This window comes from Scyliorhinus canicula, chromosome 22 (assembly GCF_902713615.1).
Source record: "Scyliorhinus canicula chromosome 22, sScyCan1.1, whole genome shotgun sequence".
Lineage (NCBI taxonomy): Eukaryota > Metazoa > Chordata > Chondrichthyes > Carcharhiniformes > Scyliorhinidae > Scyliorhinus > Scyliorhinus canicula.
The window spans coordinates 28,246,611-28,268,919 of NC_052167.1; the positions used below are offsets into that span (position 1 = coordinate 28,246,611).

General features: G+C 49.5%; 1 protein-coding gene across 1 annotated transcript in view; it reads left to right on the top strand.

The window, feature by feature from the left end:
* Positions 1–22,309, top strand: part of pik3ap1 (phosphoinositide-3-kinase adaptor protein 1) — a 184,939-nt gene that overhangs the window by 88,859 nt on the left and 73,771 nt on the right. Inside the window, exons 3-5 of the mRNA XM_038783277.1 lie at positions 2,917–3,086; positions 3,786–3,927; positions 11,341–11,483. Of these exons, the coding sequence (XP_038639205.1) occupies positions 2,917–3,086; positions 3,786–3,927; positions 11,341–11,483 (455 nt within the window). The remainder of the gene's footprint in view (positions 1–2,916; positions 3,087–3,785; positions 3,928–11,340; positions 11,484–22,309) is intronic.

Sequence of the window (22,309 nt, forward strand, 5' to 3'; positions counted from 1 at the left end):
TCACCCCGAGGGTCATGGGGGCCTGGACAGAGAACATAGAACAGTACAGCATAGAACAGGCCCTTTGGCCCTCAATGTTGTGCCGAGCTTTGTCCGAAACCAAGATCAAGCTATCCCACTCCCTGTCATTCTGGTGTGCTCCATTGTGCCTATCCAATAACCGCTTGAAAGTTCCTAAAGTGTCCGACTCCACTATCACAGCAGGCAGTCCATTCCACACCCTAACCACTCTCTGAGTAAAGAACCTACCTCGGACATGCATCCTATATCTTCCACCCTGAATCATATAGTTATGCCCCCTTGTAACAGCTACATCCACCCGAGGAAATAGTCTCTGAACGTTCACTCCATCTATCCCCCTCATCATCTTATAAACCTCTATTAAGTCGCCTCTCATCCTCCTCCGTTCCAAAGAGAAAAGCCCTAGCTCCCTCAACCTTTCCTCATAAGACCTATCCTGCAAACCAGGCAGCATCCTGGTAAATCTCCTTTGCACCCTTTCCAATGCTTCCACATCCTTCCTATAACGAGGTGACCAGAGCTGCACACAATACTCCAAATGTGGTCTCACCAGGGTCATGTATAGTTGCAGCCTAACCCCGCGGCTCTTAAACTCAATCCCCCTGTTAATAAACACGAACACACTATAAGCCTTCTTCACGGCTCTATCCACTTGAGTGGCAACCTTCAGAGATCTGTGGGCGTGAACCCCAAGATCTCTCTGTTCCTCCAGATTCCTCAGAACCCTGCCGTTGACCCTGTAATCCGCATTCAAATTTGTCCGACCAAAATGAATCACCTCGCATTTGTCAGGGTTCATAGATCATAGAATTTACAGTGCAGAAGGAGGCTATTCGGCCCATCGGGTCTGCACCGGCTCTTGGAAAGAGCACCCTACCCAAGCCCACACCTCCACCCTATCCCCATAACCCAGTAACCCCACCCAACACTAAGGGAAATTTTGGACACTAAAGACAATTTATCATGGCCAATCCACCTAACCTGCATATCTTTGGACTGTGGGAGGAAACCGGAGCACCTGGAGGAAACCCACGCACACATGGGGAGAACGTGCAGACTCCACACAGACGGTGACCCAAGCCGTGAATCGAACCTCGGACCCTGGAGCTGTGAAGCAATTGTGCTAACCACTATGCTACCGTGCTGCCCAGCTCTGCATCCTATCAATGTCTCTTTGCAGCCTACAACAGCCCTCCACCTCATCCACTACTCCACCAATCTTGGTGTCATCAGCAAATTTACTGACCCACCCTCCAAGTCATTAATAAAAATCACAAATAGCAGAGGACCCAGCACTGATCCCTGTGGTACACCGCTGGTAACTGGTCTCCAGTCGGAAAATTTTCCATCTACCACCACCCTCTGTCTTCTATGTGATAGCCAGTTACTTATCCAATTGGCCAAATTTCCCTCTATCCCACACCTCCTTACTTTCTTCATGAGCCGACCATGGGGAACATTATCAAACGCCTTACTAAAATCCATGTATATGACATCAACTACTCTACCTTCATCTACACACTTAGTTACCTCCTCAAAGAATTCAATCAAATTTGTGAGGCAAGGCTTACCCTTCACGAATCCGTGTTGACTATCCCGGATTAAGCTGCATCTTTCCAAATGGTCATTAATCCTATCCCTCGGGACCTTTTCCATTAACTTACCGACCACCGAAGTAAGACTAACTGGCCTATAATTACCAGGGTCATTCCTATTCCCTTTCTTGAACAGAGGAACAACATTCGCCAGTCTCTGGCACTATCCCCGTGGACAGTGAGGACCCCAAAGATCAAAGCCAAAGGCTCTGCAATCTCATCCCTTGCCTCCCAAAGAATCCTTGGATATATCCTATCTGGCCCAGGGGACTGGTCGACACTCAGATTTTTCAAAATTGCTAATACATCCTTCTTCAGAACATCTACCTCCTCCAGCCTACCCGCCTGTATCTCACTCTCATCCTCAAAAACATGGTCCCTCTCCTTGGTGAACACTGAAGAAAAGTATTCATTCAACACCTCTCCTATCTCTTCTGACTCCATGCACAAGTTCCCACTACTGCCCTTGACCGGCCCTAACTTCACCCTGGTCATTCTTTTATTTCTCACATAAGAATAAAAAGCCTTGGGGTTTTCCTTGATCCGACCCGCCTGTAGGTTGGCGGAGGCAGGAACCCTCAACTCATTTAATAGTGCCTGCATTTGAACCTCAGGTGCCGTAACCCGTAGGAAAGTGGGATTTGTCTGGGGAGGGGTCGTCGTTCAGCCGGCAATGACACGATGGGCCAAGTGGCCTCATTCTGTGTCGCAAACGTTCTACGATTCTATTAAAATGAGTAGAAAGGAGAAACACTTAACATTTATCTCGCGCATTCCGTGTCCTCAGGACAGTGGTTTCCAGCCAAGAAGATACATATTCCTCCAATAAGCCTTTCGGTGGGGCAGCACGGTAGCACACTGGTTAGCACAGTTGCTTCACAGCTCCAGGGTCTCAGGTTCGATTCCCGGCTTGGGTTACTGTCTGTACGGAGTCTGCACGTTCTCCCCGTGTCTGCGTGGGTTTCCTCCGGGTGCTCCGGTTTCCTCCCACAAGTCCCGAAAGACGTGCTGTTAGGTACATTGGACATTCTGAATTCTCCCTCTGTGTACCCGAACAGGCGCCAGAGTGTGGCGACTAGGGGCTTTTCACAGTAACTTCATTGCAGTGTTAATGTAAGCCTACTTGTGACAATAAAGATTATTATTATTATAGCTGCACCCGAACATCGGACAGTTGCTGTGACTGTAGTTTCAGAGATAAAACGGAGAGGCTAAAACCGTGTCAATGTGCTTGTTGAACCGTTGGCGGCAATGCCCTTGTATCCATTTGAGGCTTACGCAAACATTTCCACCCCTTCAGGTTTCAGCCGAGATTCGGGCTGTGAGACGACTGGATCAGAACCACAAGCTGAACCTCAAGCCAAGGTGCGGAGCAACGTAACAAAATCCCCCGTGGAATCACCATCCCAACCTCCCAGAGACCATCAAGAGAAGCTCGTGAAAGTCTTGCCAGACAGGATCCAATGTGGGGTAGGTGATGACCATCCGTCCCACAGCTGGTACACGTCAAACGTAAAGATACTGATGTTAATGGGATGCTTCTGACGGTGTAGGGCAGCTCTCAGTCTCTTAGACTTGATCAGCCTGCAATGGTATAACTGGTCAGTGTGCCCAATATCAGGGCATGCTGGAAGGTGGCGGAGAGTGAGGTCTCCGGGGAAGCCCAGCATTACAGGGAGCAACATTGGGGATTGAGCAGAACCAGTGTCAGAGAGGAGAGAGTGTGGGTCAGGGCAAAGCCAGTGAAAGAGGAGGGGGAAGGAGGAGCTGAGGGGTACCCAGTGATGGTGCTCAGCGGAGGGAGAGTGGGGAAGAGGAGGGAGAGGTGTGGGGTAGGGGGAAATCCAGTATTGAAGGTATAAGCTGGCCCTAAGGGTCCTCCGTCTTGCCTCTTGCTAGATTTGCTGACTTCGAGGGTGGCGCAGTGGTTAGCAGTGCTGCTTAATGGCGTCGAGGATTGGGTTCGATCCGGGTCACTGTCCATGTGGGTCTCACCTCCACAGATGTGCGGGGTAGATGGATTGGCCACGGTAATTTGCCCCTTCATTGGAATTTAAAAAAATATATATATCTTTCGTGTTCGCTAATGAAGTCTGTGAAAGTGCATCTTTGCACACTGTGTTGCCGCAATGTTCCTGTTACAGGTATTGTTTTTCTTTTCATTTTCAGGTACCGCAGCAGATTTTTGTTATCCTGAAAGTTAAACTGGACACCAAAGTGAAGAGTGAAATTGACTTTGCGTTTGGTGGGAAAGCTGTCCGTGTTCCAACAACTTTTATCAACGAGTACACATTATCTGTACAAGCGCCAGGTAGGGCCCAACTGAGAGTCAGAAACAGTCCGTGAGTGTTCAGAGTTTAGACATGCCTCCAGTTTTAATTCCCGCCAATTCTTTACTCAGTTCCTCCTTCATCTCCTGTTGTATTTTTCTGATTGGACCCTGGCAAAAACTGTCACAAAGTACAAATACCAGGAGCTGCAAAATAAGCTCTTTTCAAAAACCTTGGCAAGTTACTTAAGTTTGAAAGTTGCCGATCAAGTGGATAGAGCTGTGAATAAGGCCTATGGTGTGCTAGCGTTCATTAGCAGAGGGATTGAATTTAAGAGCCGTGAGGTGATGATGCAGCTGTACAAAACCTTGGTCAGGCCACATTTGGAGTACTGTGTGCAGTTTTGGTCGCCTCATTTTAGGAAGGATGTGGAAGCTTTGGAAAAGGTGCAAAGGAGATTTACCAGGATGTTGCCTGGAATGGAGAGTAGGTCTTACGAGGAAAGGTTGAGGGTGCTAGGCCTTTTCTCATTAGAACGGAGAAGGATGAGGGGCGACTTGATAGAGGTTTATAAGATGATCAGGGGGATAGATAGAGTAGACAGTCAGAGACTTTTTCCCCGGGTGGAACAAACCATTACAAGGGGACATAAATTTAAGGTGAATGGTGGAAGATATAGGGGGGATGTCAGAGGGAGGTTCTTTACCCAGAGAGTAGTGGGGGCATGGAATGCACTGCCAGTGGAAGTAGTTGAGTTGGAAACATTAGGGACCTTCAAGCGGCTATTGGATAGGTACATGGATTAAGGTAGAATAATGGAGTGTAGATTAATTTATTCTTAAGGGCAGCACGGTAGCATTGTGGGTCCCAGGTTCGATTCCGGCTTGGGTCACTGTCTGTGCGGAGTCTGCACATCCTCCCCGTGTGTGCGTGGGTTTCCTCCGGGTGCTCCGGTTTCCTCCCACAGTCCAAAGATGTGCAGGTTGGGTGGGTTGGCCGTGATAGATTGCCCTTAGTGTCCATAATTCTAAGATTAACCTTGGACAAAAGTTCGGCACAACATTGTGGGCCGAAGGGCCTATTCTGTGCTGTATTTCTCTATATTTCTCTATATCTCGCCTCCTTTTCATGAATCCATCCTTCCTGTCATTTACCAGAAGGAACACTGGTGTAATAACGGGAATAGAATTACTGAAGGCGATTTTGAAAGGTGGTTGGCAGGCACAGAAATCTCATCAGGTTTGATTTCCAGATGGTTTCAATGTATAGGAGGCTAGGAAGGCAAATTCAATGTTAGCATTCATTTCAGGAGGACTAGAATATAAGAGAATACAAGAGCAGGGATGTATTGCCTAGGCTGTATAAGAATTTAATAGAATTTACAGTGCAGAAGGAGGCCATTCGGCCCATCGAGCCTGCACCGGCTCTTGGAAAGAGCACCCTACCCAAGCCCACACCCCCACCCTATCCCCATAACCCAGTAACCCCACCCAACACTAAGGGCAATTTTGGACACTAAGGGAAGTTTATCATGGCCAATCCACCTAACCTGCACATCTTTGGGCTGAGGGAGGAAACCGGAGCACCCGGAGGAAACCCACGCACACACAGGAAGAACGTGCACACTCCGCACATTGAGGCTCTGGTCAGACCCCATTTGGAGTATTGAGAGCAGTTTTGGGCCTCGTATCTAAGGAAGGATGTGCTGGCCTTGGAAAGGGTCCAGAGGAGGTTCACAAGAATGATCCCTGGAATGAAGAACTTGTCGTATGAGGAATGGTTGAAAACTCTGGGTCTGTATTCGTTGAATGTGGGGGGATCTTATTGAAATTTACAGGATACTGAGAGGCCTGAATAGAGTGGACGTGGAGAAGATGTTTCCACTGGTAGGAGAGACTAGAACTCCAGGGCACAGCCTCTGATTGAAGGGACGATCCTTTAAAACGGCATAGCGGCACAGAGGTTAGCACTGCTGCCTCACAGTGCCTGTGTGTCGCGTTCAATTCCGGCCTTGGCTAACAGTGTGGAGTTTGCACCTTCTCCCCGTGTCTGCGTGTGTTTCCTCCAGGTGCTCCGGTTTCCTCCCACAGTCCAGAGGTGTGCAGGTTAGCTGGATTGACCATGATAAATTGGCCCTTAGTGTCCAAAGATGAGCAGGTTTGGTGGGGTTACGGTGATAGGGCGGGGGAGTTGACCGAGGTAGGGTGCACTTTAGGAGGGTCAGTGTAGATTTGATGGGCCGAATGTCCTCTTTCTGCATTGTGGGTAATCTATGAATTCATGAAACCTGTGGGATTGCTATCAAAAGACCTTGCAACTATTGTTCATGAATTTTCTTGGGGAAAAGGACCTTCTCAATCCTTTACCTGATCCAACTCACATGTGACTCTAGTCCTACTCCATGTAAGTGACTCAATGCCCCGTGGGACAATGAGGGATTGACCATAGATTTTTTTTTCTGTTTTTTTTACATTTAGAATACCCAATTATTTTCTTTTCCAATTAAGGGGCAATTTAGCGTGGTCAATCCACCTACCCTGCACATCTTTTGGGTTGTGGGGGTGAAACCCACGCAGACACGGGGAGAATGCGCAAACTCCACACGGACAGTGACCCAGGGCCGGGATTCGAACCCGGGTCGTCAGCGCCGTAGGTGGGATGGACCATAGATGTGGCCTGATTGCTTTTGCCCTGCACCCTCTCGAATACAAATATGTCTGGTGTGCTGGGAGTGTTAGCTGGGAGTGAACACAATGCAGCAAAAGTGATTGTTGCAGGAATTCTAGAGCCTTGACAACAGAAGTAACCAAAGAATTCTGGACACACTCATCAGGTCAGGCAACAGCGGTCTGAGAGAAAAGAGAAGTCGTTGTTTTCAGTCAAAACAAAGAGTCCACACCCAGGACGTTAACGGTACTCTCCATCTTTCTGCTGGCCTATTTCCAGCATTTCCGGATTCTCCTCCGTAATCCTGTCCAAAACCGGGGGTCATTGACGCCCGGGTCGGAAGCAACTGACTGATGAGGCCTAACCCAGCCTCAGTGCCTGAGGCCTTGTTTCCCCCCCCCCCCCACCCCCCCCACCCCCCCACCCCCCCACCCCCCCCACCCCCCCCCCCCCCCCACCCCTCCCCCCCCCCCCCCCCCCCCCCCGCTCCCTGTTGCCAGGGAGGTCTCCGACCTCTCGTTCCACACCTACAGCATGTAGCTGGCGATGGGCGCGGAGCCTACTGATTTCCCTCCAGTCTGTCTGTCCATGCTGCCGCCAAATCTTGGGAAAGGTGAAAATAGGCCGCGGTGTAACAGTCCTGAGGTAGCACTCGCGGAAAAGGGTCTTTTCTCCCTTCATGTCACCCCCAACATTTTCCTGGTGAAGTCCCTTGTCTTCGCCAAGGTCGCTGGGGAACATAAACCCTTCCGGGGTTTCTGTTCCCCGTTCTGCAATAAGTGAATGGGGCTTCATGTCGGGCCTGGTCCTGAGGCTGCAATACAGGGGCTTCAACACCCTGCTGCACTCTGAAAGAATTCAAAGAGATTGTTTTGTCAGTGCGTCACTGTCCCATACCCATGCCGTTGGAAGTTCACTCTTACGCAGGAACTCCTTTCAGCTAGTGAACCTGCAGCTGACACATTCAGTAATCCTCTCCTTTTTCTTATCCAGCCAACTCAGTGGTGCCCAAACAGTCATTGATAAGAGAAGCCAGGGTCCTGGATACCCCCTTGCTGGATTCTTTCACTATCCTGGGATATAAACCCCCAGCCAGGAAATTTGTTTGTCCCGAGTCCCTTTGACTTCCCTTTGCCCACAAACCTCAATGACGTCTGGCGTCCTGATGTTACATTCAAGGCTATGGACCAAGTGCTGGAAAATGGGATTAGTTGATGGGTACTTGATGGCCGGTACAGGGACAATGGGCTGAAGGGGCTCCTACTTTGCTGCAAAATTCTTATGACCTCAACAGCACTTATTCTTCCCTCTCTCTAGCTGCAGGGCCATTTTATCATGAATGTCCGAATTATTCACTTTGGAACAATTCGGGTGGCACGATAGTACAAGTGGTTAGCACTGTTGCTTCACAGCAACAGGGTCCCAGGTTCGATTCCCGGCTTGGGTCACTGTCTGTGCAGAGTCTGCACGTTCTCCCCGTGTCTGCGTGGGTTTCCTCCCACAAGCCTAGAAAGACGTGCAGGTTAGGTGAATTGGACGTTCTGAATTCTCCCTCTGTGTACCCAAACAGGCGCCGGAATGTGGCGACTAGGGGCTTCTCACAGTAACTTCATTGCAGTGTTAATGTTAGCCTACGTGTGACAATAATAAAGACTATCTTTACTTATTCAGTTTGATTTTGGTTATCTAAGACCTTTTCTCTGCCAGTCATTAATCTTTGCCTTGTGACCCCTGGAGATCAGAGATGGGTGTGGAATTTCCCAGCCGTTTTCGCCAGCGGAATGTTCGGTTTCCGCTGATGGGTCCCACCCGCCTTGCGTTTCCCAGCGGCAGGGAGAGAATTCAATCAGAAATCCCACTGGCGGCAACGGGACCAGAAGACCCCGCCACCCGCCAATGGTGGCCGCTTCCCACTGCTGAGAAACACACCCACAGGGGGCCGTGCGCAAAACCCAGAAACGTTTGACCTGTTCTTTTTAAAGATTTACATTAATGAAATACGGAGGAACAGAATCGCCAGCGGGCTCTCTGACGCTCGGCACCCACCGAAAACTCTCCGGCTCAGTCCACAGCCGACACCAGGACAGAGGATGCTGGGAAAACTCTGCAGGTCTGGCTGCATCTGCAGGGAGCGAGGGAAACGTTTCCAGTCCTTTGGCTCTTCATCAGAACTGAAGAGAGGGAGGAATGTACCGGGTATTGATTAAAGCAAATTACTGCGAATGCTAGAATCTGAAACGAAAGAGAAAATGCTGGGAAATTTCAGCAGGTCTGGCAGCATCTGGAGGGAGAGAGCTAATATTTTGAGTCCGCTGACTCTTTGTCAAAGCTTTGGCCCAGTCTAAAGTTGTTGAGCTCAATGCTGAGAACGGTGCCCAATTGGAAGATGAGATGTTGCTCCTCCAGCTTGTGTTGGAAGTTAAGAGACTTGAGGCCCCAGGTTCCCTGAGGTATTGTGTACATCTGTCTTTGCGACCACTGTCGTCATTATTACCCAGCGTCCCACCCCCCCCCCCCCCCCCCCAAACCAGCCCCCGCCCAGCCACCGACTTTCAAAGCCTACCCACTTGCCTCCCTTCTCCAAAGTTACCCGCCCATCGCCAACATCTCTAAAGCTCTCCTGGGCGCATTATTGCTTCTCAATTGCATGCCCATCACTCTCCCAATCAGGACCTTATCGGACATTACATTTAGCTCCCATCAGAGGTTTTGGGTGGAGATGCGTGTTCCGGAGCTCAAACCAGGGGATGTGAGAGATATAAAAGAACAAAGAGAACCAAGAATAATACAGCACAGGAACAGGTGCTTCGGCCCTCCAAGCCTGTACCCATCATGATACTGATCTTGGCCAAAACCCTCAGCACTTCCTTGTGCCTTATCTCTCTATATAAACCCACAGTGTTGGAATTTATCAGTGAGGGAGTGAAGTATGACAGCACCTTCCTCATGCCAACTCCAGCTCCTCAATCCCTCCTCCTTTTGCTTCTCCAATACCTCTCCCCTAACTGCCCTCCTACCTTGTGCTTAGTTCCGACCCCTGTACAACATGCTCTGGCTGTTTCAACATATAAACTTCATTAATAAATGTAAAGCTGTTTTGGCAAACATGATTTTGAGTTACGCTGGGAGGAATTACAATCTCTTCTCGCATTGCAATAACAAACACTTGAATCTCAAAATAATGATTGATTAGCAAAATGGGCTGTTGAAATAAGGACCATTCCTAATGATATCATAGAATTTACAGTGCAGAAGGACGCCATTCAGCCCATCGAATCTACACCGGCCCCCGAAAGAGCACCCTACCTAAGCCCACCTCCGCCCTATTCCTATAACCCAGTAACCCCACCTAACTTTTGGACTACGGGGCAATTTAGCTTAACCAATTCACCTAACCCGCGTACATCTTTGGACTGTGGGAAGAAACCGGAGCACCCGGAGGAAACCCACGCAGACACTGGGAGAACGTGCAGACTCCACACACAGACAGTGACCCAAGCCAGGAATCGAACCCGGGTCCCTGGCGCTGTCAAAATCCTGGACCAGACCCCAACATCTGTTAGGAACCAGATGAGGAACACACTTTGAAACATTTTTTAAACTGAGGAAAGGATGAAATGAAATGAAAATCGCTTATTGTCACGAGTAGGCTTCAATGAAGTTACTGTGAAAAGCCCCTAGTCGCCACATTCCAGCGCCTGTTCGGGGAGGCTGTTACAGGAATCGAACCGTGCTGCTAGCCTGCCTTGGTCTGCTTTCAAAGCCAGCGATTTAGCCCAGTGTGCTAAACAGCCCCTGATTCCACTCCACAATTGTTTCCACCGACTAATTTTACATGAAAACAAACTTCATTCTTAACACAGGATTAAATACATTAATAACACCGAAAATAGCTTTTCAATTAACAGATATGCAATGCTTAACAATAAAAGGAAACATTTTAATTCTAACTGATACCTTCTCTATCTGCAATCAAGCAAACCCCATAGCAGGTCAAATGGCACTTGTAAATAAAGTTAGCAAACACAGGGATACTTGCTGAAGGCTTGAATAGAGATTTCTTTGAAATACAGCTTGAAGAGAGAGATAATCCCTTTCAAGGAACAGCCTGCAGATATTTCTGTCTGTGTCAGACTACTGCTTAACCTGACAGCTTTTGCTCATTTGAAAGCTCTTCGCAGATTAAAAGTTAAACTGCCTGCAAGATACATAGCCCCTCTCATTAATTACATCACCTTTACCCCACTCAGATCCCCTGACCTGATCTAAGTCTAAACACAAGGTGCAGGATTGCCCATACTGCCAGCCCCGTTTCCAATAGGATTCCCCACAGTGGCCACCCCACGCTGTTGGGAAACTCACGGGCGTGGGTGCACTGCTGGCGAAGCAGAGGATCCTGTCGACGGAGAATCCTGCAAAATGTCTCAAATTATCTACTCTCCAGGGAGTCTTCTTCTCGAAGCAAAAGTCCATTCGGCTTCTCTTTGTAAAGCATACATGGTTGGAATGAATGATCATCTCACTTTTACAATGTCTTAATTGCCCCATTTTCAGACACAGTCGGCAGGATGCTCCGTGACACCATCAATGGGGTTTCCCATTGTGGGGCATCCACGCTGTTGGAACCCCCTGTGCTGCCAGGAAAACGGAGCATCCCGCCGGTGGGGAATCCCACTCAGGGTGCCTATATATTAAACTAGGATATTAAAAATATATATCGCTGCAGCAGGCTGCGATGGTACCTTCCGCTGTGGAATATGTAACACCTTGCGTCTTGTGTTGGACAGACATGCCTTCTGGATTGGTCGCACTCACGGTATACTCGGGCGATTTGAAAGTGTGTTCAGCAACTTTAATTTACTACACTGACATGGAAGAAATTGAAAACCTCCTGAAGAATACCATCAATCCCGTGGAGTTCATGTGCCAGGCAAGTAGCTGAACATTTGTGTTGCGCCTGTAAACTGGTTTCACCCCGGTCAAGGATTAAGACTACTCTAGCAAAGGGGGTTCAATGGCGGTCTACCGCACAATTTTTTTTTTCATAGAATTTACAGTGCAGAAGGAGGCCATTCGGCCCATCAAGTCTGCACCGGCTCTTGGAAAGAGCACCCTACCCAAGCCCACACCTCCACCCTATCCCCATAACCCAGTAACCCCACCAAACACTCAGGGCAATTTTGGACCCTGAGGGCAATTTAGCCTGGCCAATCCACCTAACCTGCACATCTTTGGACTGTGGGAGGAAACCGGAGCACCCGGAGGAAACCCACGCACACACGGGGAGGACGTGCAGACTCCACACAGACAGTAACCCAAGCCGGGAATCGAACCTGGGACTCCGGAGCTGTGAAGCAATTGTGCTAACCACCATGCTACCGTGCTGCCCAATGCGGGGTTATGTCGAGAGATGACAAAAACAGGATCGCTTTCTGTGGCGACAATTAAGGGGAGATTTAATCGAAGTGTTCAGAATCATGAATAATTTGATCGATTACGAAAGGAGTTTCAGTAACCAGAGGAAAAGGTAATTGATACAAAAGTCGAATGCGGGGATGAGGAATTATGTGCCGAGTTCTTAAATTAATAAATGTATTGCCTGAAAGATCGGCATGTCTAGATTGAAGAGTAGCTTTCAAAAGGGAACTGGATAAATAATTAAAGAGGAAATAATTACAGGGCGGTGCAGAAAAAGCAAAGAATTGGAACCCAAGGCTCTGTGAAAGACCCTCGTTTTGTCCTGTCTGGCATTCTGGGAACTAAAGGTTAACTGAATGAGAATATTCTCTTGACATAGAATGAGATTGGCAATGTTATTTTTAGTATTACATAAATAGTAAAAGCTGAATGGGAGTGTGGGTTATTCCAGTCAGATGATTGGAGCATGTTATTGGTAAGAAGGATGACTGTGGTTGATAAAATCTATAGTTCGGTGTCTGCAAATCGACAATGGAATCCCAGGGGCTGGTTTAGCACACTGGGCTAAATCGCTGGCTTTTAAAGCAGACCAAGGCAGGCCAGCAGCACGGATCAATTCCTGTACCAGCCTCCCCGAACAGGCGCCGGAATGTGGCGACTAGGGGCTTTTCACAGTAACTTCATTTGAAGCCCAATAAGCGATTTTCTTTTTTTTCAAATAGTGGCTAATTGTCTGTCGTTCGATCCATTGATATTTGCTAACTGATGTTTACCAAACCTGTTCACCCTGGCTTTGTTACGTCAGTACCAGAGGCTGAAAGGTTCAAGGCCGCACAGCTGTGAGTGAGAATTAATGGGAGCAACTTTCCAATCATCAGTGAAAATGTCCACTTGTCCCAAATTTGCCAAACAACTAGTATGGGAATTGGAAAAAATATATAATTGAGCAATATAATCAGTGTGAGGCACCATGTGGAGGACAGTGTAGAGGGAGCTTTACTCTGTATCTAACCCCGTGCTGTACCTGTCCTGGGAGTGTTTGATGGGGACAGTGTAGAGGGAGCTTTACTCTGTATCTAACCCCGTGCTATACCTGTCCTGGGAGTGTTTGATGGGGACAGTGTAGAGGGAGTTTTACTCTGTATCTAACCCCGTGCTGTACCTGTCCTGGGAGTGTTTGATGGGGACAGTGTAGAGGGAGTTTTAATCTGTATCTGACCCCGTGCTGCAGCTGTCCTGGGAGTGTTTGATGAGGACAGTGTAGAGGGAGCATTACTCTGTATCTAACCCCGTGCTGTACCTGTCCTGGGAGTGTTTGATGGGGACAGTGTAGAGGGAGGTTTACTCTGTATCTAACCCTGTGCTGTACCTGTCCTGGGAGTATTTGATGCGGACAGTGTAGAGGGAGTTTTACTCTGTATCTAACCCCGTGCTGTAGCTGTCCTGGGAGTGTTTGATGGGGACAGTGTAGAGGTAACTTTACTCTGTATCTAACCCCATGCTGTACCTGTCCTGGGAGTGTTTGATGGGGACAGTGTAGAGGGAGCTTTACTCGTATGTAACCCTGTGCTGTACCTGTCCTGGGAGTGTTTGATGGGGACAGTGTAGAGGAAGCTTTACTCTGTATCTAACCCCGTGCTGTATCTGTCCTGGGAGTGTTTGATGGGGACAGTGTAGAGGAAGCTTTTCTCTGTATCTAATCCCTGCTGTACCTGTCCTGGGAGTGTTTGATAGGGTCAGTGCAGAACATAAGAACATAAGAACTAGGAGCAGGAGTCGGCCATCTGGCCCCTCGAGCCTGCTCCGCCATTCAATTACATCATGGCTGATCTTTTGTGGATTCAGCTCCACTTTCCGGCCTGAACACCATAACCCTTAATCCCTTTATTCATCAAAAAACTATCTATATCTTAAAAACATTTAATGAAGGAGCTTCAACTGCTTCACTGGGCAAGGAATTCCATAGATTCACAACCCTTTGGGTGAAGAAGTTCCTCCTAAACTCAGTCCTAAATCTACTTCCCCTTATTTTGAGGCCATGTCCCCTAGTTCTACTTTCACCCGCCAGTGGAAACAACTTGCCCGCATCTATCCTATCTATTCCCTTCATAATTTTATATGTTCCTATAAGATCCCCCCATATCCTTCAAAATTCCAACGAGTACAGTCCCAGTCTACTCAACCTCTCCTCATAATCCAACCCCTTCAGCTCTGGGATTAACCTAGTGAATCTCCTCTGCACACCCTCTGATGCCAGTACGTCCTTTCTTAGGTAAGGAGACCAAAACTGAACACAATACGCCAGGTGTGGCCTCACTAACACCTTATACAATTGCAACATAACCTCCCTTGTCTTAAACTCCATCCCTCTAACAATGAAGAACAAAATTCCATTTGCCTTCTTAATTACCTGTTGCACCTGTAAACCAACTTTATGCGACTCATGCACTAGCACACCCAGGTCTCTCTGCACAGCAGCATGTTTTAATATTTTATCATTTAAATAATCCCTTTTGCTGTTATTCCTAGCAAAATGGATAATCTCACATTTGTTAACATTGTATTCCATCTGCCAGACCCTAGCCCATTCTCTTAACCTATCTAAATCCCTCTTCAGACTTCCAGTATCCTCTGCACTTTTTGATTGACCACTCATCTTAGTGTCGTCTGCAAACTTGGACACATTGCACTTGGTCCCCAACTACAGTAGAGGGAGCTTTACTCTGTATCTAACCCCGTGCTGTACCTGTCCTGGGAGTGTTTGATGGGGACAGTGTAGAGGGAGCTTTACTCTGTATCTAACCCCGTGCTGTGCCTGTCCTGGGAGTGTTTGATGGGGACAGTGTCGAGGGAGCTTTACTCTGTACCTAACCCCGTGCTGTACCTGTCCTAGGAGTGTTTGATGGGGACAGTGTAGAGGGAGCTTTACTCTATATCTAACCCCGTGCAGTACCTCTCCTGGGAGTGTTTGATGGGGACAGTGTAGAGGGAGCTTTACTCTGTACCTGACCCCGTGCTGTACCTGTCCTAGGAGTGTTTGATGGGGACAGTGTAGAGGGAGCTTTACTCTATATCTAACCCCGTGCAGTACCTCTCCTGGGAGTGTTTGATGGGGACAGTGTAGAGGGAGGTTTACTCTGTATCTAACCCCGTGCTGTACCTGTCCTGGGAGTGTTTGATGGGAACAGTGGAGAGGGAGCTTTACTCTGTATCTAACCCCGTGCTGTACCTCTCCTGGGAGTGTTTGATGAGAACAGTGGAGAGGGAGCTTTACTCTGTATCTAACCCCGTGCTGTACCTCTCCTGGGAATGTTTGTTGAGAGAGCTCTGAGGGAGCTTTACTCAATGTCTAGCCTATGCGGTGACTAATTTTCATAGAATTTACAGTGCAGAAGGAGGCCATTCGGCCCATCTAGTCTGCACCGGCTCCTGGTAAGAGCACCCTACCCAAGGTTAGCACCTCCACCCTATTCCCATAACCCAGTAACTCCACCCAACACTAAGGGCAATTTTGGACACACTAAGGGCAATTTATCATGGCCAATCCACCTAACCTGCACATCTTTGGACTGTGGGAGGAAACCGGAGCACCCGGAGGAAACCCACGCAGACACGGGGAGGATGTGCAGACTCTGCACAGACAGTGACCCAAGCCGGGAATCGAACCTGGGACCCTGGAGCTGTGAAGCGATTGTGCTATCCACAATGCTACCGTGCTGCCCTAAGGAAGATGTATCACATGGACTCCCCGAATGAAATGTTTTCCTCCATTAAATTGGACACAAAATTCACAAGAAAGGTAAAGGAATAAAGTTACGCGTCAATGTGTGTGGCTGCCTCTGGCGGTTGAAACTGTGCGTAGATGTCTGTGGTTACAGGAGCTTGTTGCTGAAGCTCGAATAAAGGAAGGTTAGGAATGGAAAGAACTGGAACTGTCTCAAAGGGGAAGTACCAGCGAAGGAAGTCGAGGAGGAAGTGTCTATTCTAAGCTCTAACTGAGAGCAAGGGAGTTTAATCCTTGGAGCGATGCTACATCTGGAGAAGTGGTGTTGTAATGTGTCAAGTTTGTAAAGATGTAAACGTAATGGGTTTTTTTGGTTGGGAAGAACGGATTTTAATACAGTTAAATGTGCGCCGACTTTTCCGGAATCAGCCAGGGATTCTGCTCCTGATTTGCTCTCTACCTGGACTTGGCCAAGGGCACGATGCCCTCCATTGCAGAACAACCTTGGCAGGAAATTCCACCGTCTGGAATCGAGTCTGTTTTGTACCATCCTTGACCTATGCGAAGCTGTGGGCTATCCGGTTCCATCACGGGGCGATATTTCCATCCCAGAGATTGGGGCACAGAATTGGGCTTGGAATTTCAGTGCAGTTCTGAGGGGGTGCTGCAGGGTTGGAGGTGCCGTTTTTGGATGAGGCATTAACCCTTGCCTGCCTGCCTTGGGCAGATCTATAAACTCCCTTTGTATTATATTGAAGAAGGGCGAAGGAGCTTCAACATTGGATTGAATTTCCCAGCTCTTTCCTTTAGTGTTGCAACTATACAAGGTATTGTTGAGACCGCACCTGGAGTATTGTGCACAGTTTTAATCCCCTTATTTGCGGAAGGATAGAACATAGAACATAGAACAGTACAGCACAGAACAGGCTCGATGTTGTGCCGAGCAATGATCACCCTACTTAAACCCACGTAACCCGTATACCCGTAACCCAACAATCCCCCCATTAACCTTACACTACGGGCAATTTAGCATGGCCAATCCACCTAACCCGCACATCTTTGGACTGTGGGAGGAAACCGGAGCACCCGGAGGAAACCCACGCACACACGGGGAGGACGTGCAGACTCCGCACAGACAGTGACCCAGCCGGGAATCGAACCTGGGACCCTGGAGCTGTGAAGCATTGATGATAAATTGATGACGTGTATGCTAAATTGCCCATAGTGTAAGGTTAATGGGGGGATTGTTGGGTTACGGGTATACGGGTTACGTGGGTTTAAGTAGGGTGATCATTGCTCGGCACAACACCGAGGGCCGAAGGGCCTGTTCTGTGCTGTACTGTTCTATGTTCTATAACCACCATGCTACCGTGAGGCCCCGTGAGATGTAGTGACATTGGAGGCAGTTCAGTGGAGGTTCACTGGGTTGATTCCAGAGATGAGTGTCTGTCGTTTGAGGAGAGATTAAACAGTTTAGGCCGATACTCTCCAAAGTTTAGAAGAATTAGGGGAGATCAGATGATAAAAGGAATGGATAAAGTAGATGTGGAGCAGATGCTTCATCTCCTGGGGCATTCTCGAACGAGAGGCCATAGACCCAGGATAAGGGGCAGATTTAACACAGATTTAAGGAGAAACTACTTCTCCCAAAGGGTTGTGAATCTGTGGGATTCGCTACCCCAGAGTGCGGTAGATGCTGGGACAGTGAGTACATTTAAGGAGGAGTGAGACAGATTTTGTTTTTTTGATTTTAGATCTTTCTCTTGGCATCTCCCATATTTATAAACGGTTGTATAAATACACATCACATTTTTCTCACCCGTGCTAATTTTCCTATATTATACAGAGAGGTTTAGTTCATCCTTTGTTTAACTGACCTTATTTGTATTTTGATGACCTCTGGATCGGTCTAAGGTTCCTCCCCCTTCTGGCGGGCGGGGGGAGGGGGGGGGGGCTTATGAGGTATTGCCACTGTTGGGCATGACTTCACCCTTATCTCCACAACCCTGGGCATTGCCTCGGAAAAGGCTGTCCAGAACCCAGCAAGCTTGGGACAAGCCCAAAACATGTGGGTGTGATTGGCCGGCCCCTCAGGCTCACCTCACATTTATCCTCCACCTCCGGGAAGAACCTGCTCATTCGGGTTCTGGTCAGGTGCGCTCTGTGCACCACTTTGAGCTGCATTAGGCTGAGCCTTGCGCAGGAGGAGGTGGAGTTCACCCTGCTCAGTGCTTCGCACCAGAGTCCCCATCCTACCTCTGTCCCCAGTTCATCCCCCCATTTTTGTCTGGTCCTGTCCAGTGGAGTCCAGGCTCTGTCCAGTAGCTGTTCGTATATTTTCCCACATAGCCCCCCCTTCTCGCTGCTTGTGCCTATCAGGTCCTCTAGTAGCGTGCTTTCTGGGGCCCCGGGGTAGCCTACTGTCTCTTTGCGGAGGAAGTGCTTTATTTGGAGGTGTCTCAATTCCTGTCCTGTTGCTAGTTTCCACGTCCTCGTCAGTTCGTCCAGTGTCGCCAGTCTGCGCCCTACGTAGAAGTCCCCGACCGTCAGTGTGCCCCCGTCCCGCCTCCATCTTTTGAAGGTGGTATCTAACATGGCTGGGGAGAATCTGTGATTGCCGCAGATGGGGGCCATAAGGGACAATTTGGTTATCCCGAAGTGCTGTCTCAGCTGGGTCCACATTCTCAGCGTGGCCACTACCACTGGGCTCGTTGTGTACCTTGTTGAGGAGGATGGGAGCCTGTGGCCAGGGCCCGGAGGGCCGTTCCTTCACAGGATGCCTCCTCCATTTATACCCAATCTGTGTCGGGTTCTTGTACCCATCCCCTCACTCATTCTGCCGTTGCTGCCCAGTGGTAGTATTGTAGGTCAAGCCCCCTCTGACTTTCCCTCTTTGAGATCGGGATGGATCTAAACAGGAAGAGGAACCTTGGCAGTACGTTCATCTTGATCGTCTGCACTCCCCCCACCAGGGAAAGTGGGAGTGAGCCCCACCGTTGAAGGTCTTTTCTTACGTCCTCCACCAGGCTGTTCAGGTTCCACTTGTGGATCTGTGTCCAGTCTCTGGCTATCTGGATCCCCAGGTAACGGAATCTGTTCTGGGCCGTTTTGAACGGGAGCCCCTTTAGCTCTGTCCCTCCCCCTTTTGGGTTCACTGGGAATGTCTCACTTTTGCCCAGGTTAAGTTTGTAGCCCGAGAAGGTTCCAAACTCTTTCAGTATTTGCAGAATTGCCTTCAGTCCCTCCTGTGGCTTTGAGACATCGAGGAGCAGGTCATCTGCATAGAGTGAGACTCTGTGCTCTCTGTCTCCTCCCCGGATTCCCTTCCAGCGTTTCGCGTCCCGCAGGGCTATCGCCAGGGGTTCGATCGCTAGCGGGAACAAGAGTGGGGACAGGGGGCAGCCCTGCCTTGTTCCTCTCTGTAGCTGGAAGTATTCAGAGCTGGTGGTGTTAGTTTGGATACTTGCTTTGTGCGTGTTGTACAGGAGCCTCACCCAGGCGGCGAATCCCGCTCCGAGCCCAAACCGTTCCAGTACCTCGAGGAGGTAGCTCCATTCGACTCTGTCAAAGGCCTTTTCTGCGACTTGGTTGAGGGATTTGAAGGGTGGGTCAGTAAATTTGCAGACGATACAAAGATTGGTGGAATTGTGGATAGTGAGGAGGGCTGTTGTCGGCTGCAAAGAGACATAGATAGGATGCAGAGCTGGGCTGAGAAGTGGCAGATGGAGTTTAACCCTGAAAAGTGTGAGGTTGTCCATTTTGGAAGGACAAATATGAATGCGGAATACAGGGTTAACGGTAGGGTTCTTGGCAATGTGGAGGAGCAGAGAGATCTTGGGGTCTATGTTCATAGATCTTTGAAAGTTGCCACTCAAGTGGATAGAGCTGTGAAGAAGGCCTATGGTGTGCTAGCCTTCATTAGCAGAGGGATTGAATTTAAGAGCCATGAGGTGATGATGCAGCTGTACAAAACCTTGGTCAGGCCACATTTGGAGTTCTGGTCGCCTCATTTTAGGAAGGATGTGGAAGCTTTGGAAAAGGTGCAAAGGAGATTTACCAGGATGTTGCCTGGAATGGAGAGTAGGTCTTACGAGGAAAGGTTGAGGGTGCTAGGCCTTTTCTCATTAGAACGGAGAAGGATGAGGGGCGACTTGATAGAGGTTTATAAGATGATCAGGGGAATAGATAGAGTAGACAGTCAGAGACTTTTTCCCCAGGTGGAACAAACCATTACAAGGGGACATAAATTTAAGGTGAATGGTAGAAGATATAGGGGGGGATGTCAGAGGTAGGTTCTTTACCCAGAGGGTAGTGGGAGCATGGAATGCACTGCCTGTGGAAGTAGTTGAGTCGGAAACATTAGAGACCTTCAAGCGGCTATTGGATAGGTACATGGATTACGGTAGAATAATGGAGTGCAGATTAATTTGTTCTTAAGGGCAGCACGGTAGCATTGTGGATAGCACAATTGCTTCACAGCTCCAGGGTCCCACGTTCGATTCCGGCTTGGGTCACTGTCTGTGCGGAGTCTGCACATCCTCCCCGTGTCTGCGTGCGTTTCCTCCGGGTGCTCCGGTTTCCTCCCACAGTCCAAAGATGTGCAGGTTAGGTGGATTGGCCATGATAAATTCCCCTTAGTGTCCAAAATTGCCCTTAGTGTTGGGTGGGGTTACTATGATAATCTATGATTAATCTAGGACAATGGTTCGACACAACATCGTGGGCCGAAGGGCCTGTTCTGTGATGTATTTTTCTATGTTCTATATAGTGTAGAGCGTGGTCGGAGATCATGATCGTGGGGTACTCCGTTCCCGTGATCCCTGGAAGCACCGATTTCCCCACTGCAAAGAAGTCGATACGGGTGTATACCTTGTGTACTTGTGAGAAGTATGAAAATTCCTTCTCTCCCAGGTGCAGGAACCTCCATGGGTCCACCACCCCCATCTGTTCCATAAATGTTCCCAGTTCCCTGGCCATGCCAGTCTTTTTCCCCGTTCTGGGGTTTGATCGATCGGTCAGTGGGTCCAGCACGCAGTTGAAGTCGCCCCCCCCCCATAATCAGTCGGTGTGTGTCAAGTCGGGGATTCCCGCCATGGTCTACTTTATGAATTCTGAGTCGTCCCAGTTGGGAGCGTCACATTTACCAGAACGACCAGTGCCCCATCCAGGACACCGCTGACCGTGACGCACCGTCCCCCCGGGTTCATAACTGTCTTGGTTCCAGTAAACCTCGTCCTTTTGCTAATTAATATTGCTACCCCCCCTAACCCTTGTCCCGTAGCACGAGTGGTACGTCTGTCCCACCCAGCCCTTCCTCACCAGCAGTCGGTCCTTCTCCCTCAGGTGCGTCTCTTGTAGGTAGATTATGTCGGCCTTTAGGCTTCTTAGATGGGCAAAGACCCTGGATCTTTTCACTGGGCCGTTCAGTCCCCTTATGTTCCAGCTAACATTCCTGGTGGGGGGTTTTTGACCCCCCAGTCCTGCGGGATCACCCGTACTTAGCTGGTGGACGCGCCCCTGCACTGCGGGGTTTCCCTTTGTTAGCGGGCCGTCCAAAATGGCCACGGTCGCCGCTCTCACCATGAGGTTGGGCCTCAGCGCTCCGGGGTTTCCCTTTGTTCAGGAGCACCCAACATGGCCGCCAGCTGTGTATACACCACGTGGCTGCGCCTCTGCACTCACTTTGCCCTGAAGCTCTCCCGAGTGACTGTTTATGGCATCATCGCCCTGCTCCATGCCTGCCGAGGCCCATGTTCCTGCTGCTTATCTACCGCACCCTTCTTTTTGCTTCTCGTTTTTGTTCTGCGCTCTCCCCCCAACTCCTCTCTTTCCACCCCACACCTTCGTCCCTGTCCCTTTGTCCCCCCCCCCCGTGTTCTTCTGCCCTGCCCCTCCCCCCTCTTTGTGCCAGGCACACCCTCTCCCGTGGGAAGCGCACCGCGACCCTCCTCGCTAGCACGGTGGCCTCCCTCCCAGTACTTGCCCTGCTCCAGTCCTGTTTTACCTTCCTTTTGCTAGCTCTTGCCTCACCCTCCTGTTCGTCTTTCTCACCCTCCTCATTCACCAAGCTTCGCCCCCCCCCTCCATTGCATTGAGAGACGGGACGAGCCCGGGAACGAGTCAGCACAATCCCGCGCAGTACCCCAAACACGTGTGTCCACTTCGTGATCGTATTGTCTCTGTTTGCCGTCTGCCCGCTGCTCTTTGTCCCGAGTCTTCCTTTCCTTTCCATCCCAGTCGCTTTCCTGATGGCCGTTGCAGCTGCCCCACCCCCAGCTTGTTCCCTCGAACAAACTCCTCAGCTGCTGCTGGGATGTTAAAAAAGCAGCCCCTTCCCCTCGAATGTTACCCAGAGTTTGGCCGGGAATAACATCCCAGAGTGCCGATTTGGCCCTGTTGAATTCAGCCCTTCTTTTGGCCAGGCCCGCTCCAATGTCCTGGGACGCCCTGATGACCTTCCCTTCCCACGTGCTCGATTTTGCCTCCCGTGCCCACTTTAAGATTTTTTCCCTGTCTTGGAACCTGAGCAGCTTCACGATAATCGCTCTGGGCTGCTCCCCGGCTTTGGGCCTGGGTCGGAGCGGCCTGTGCGCCCCGTCGATTTCTGGGGGGTT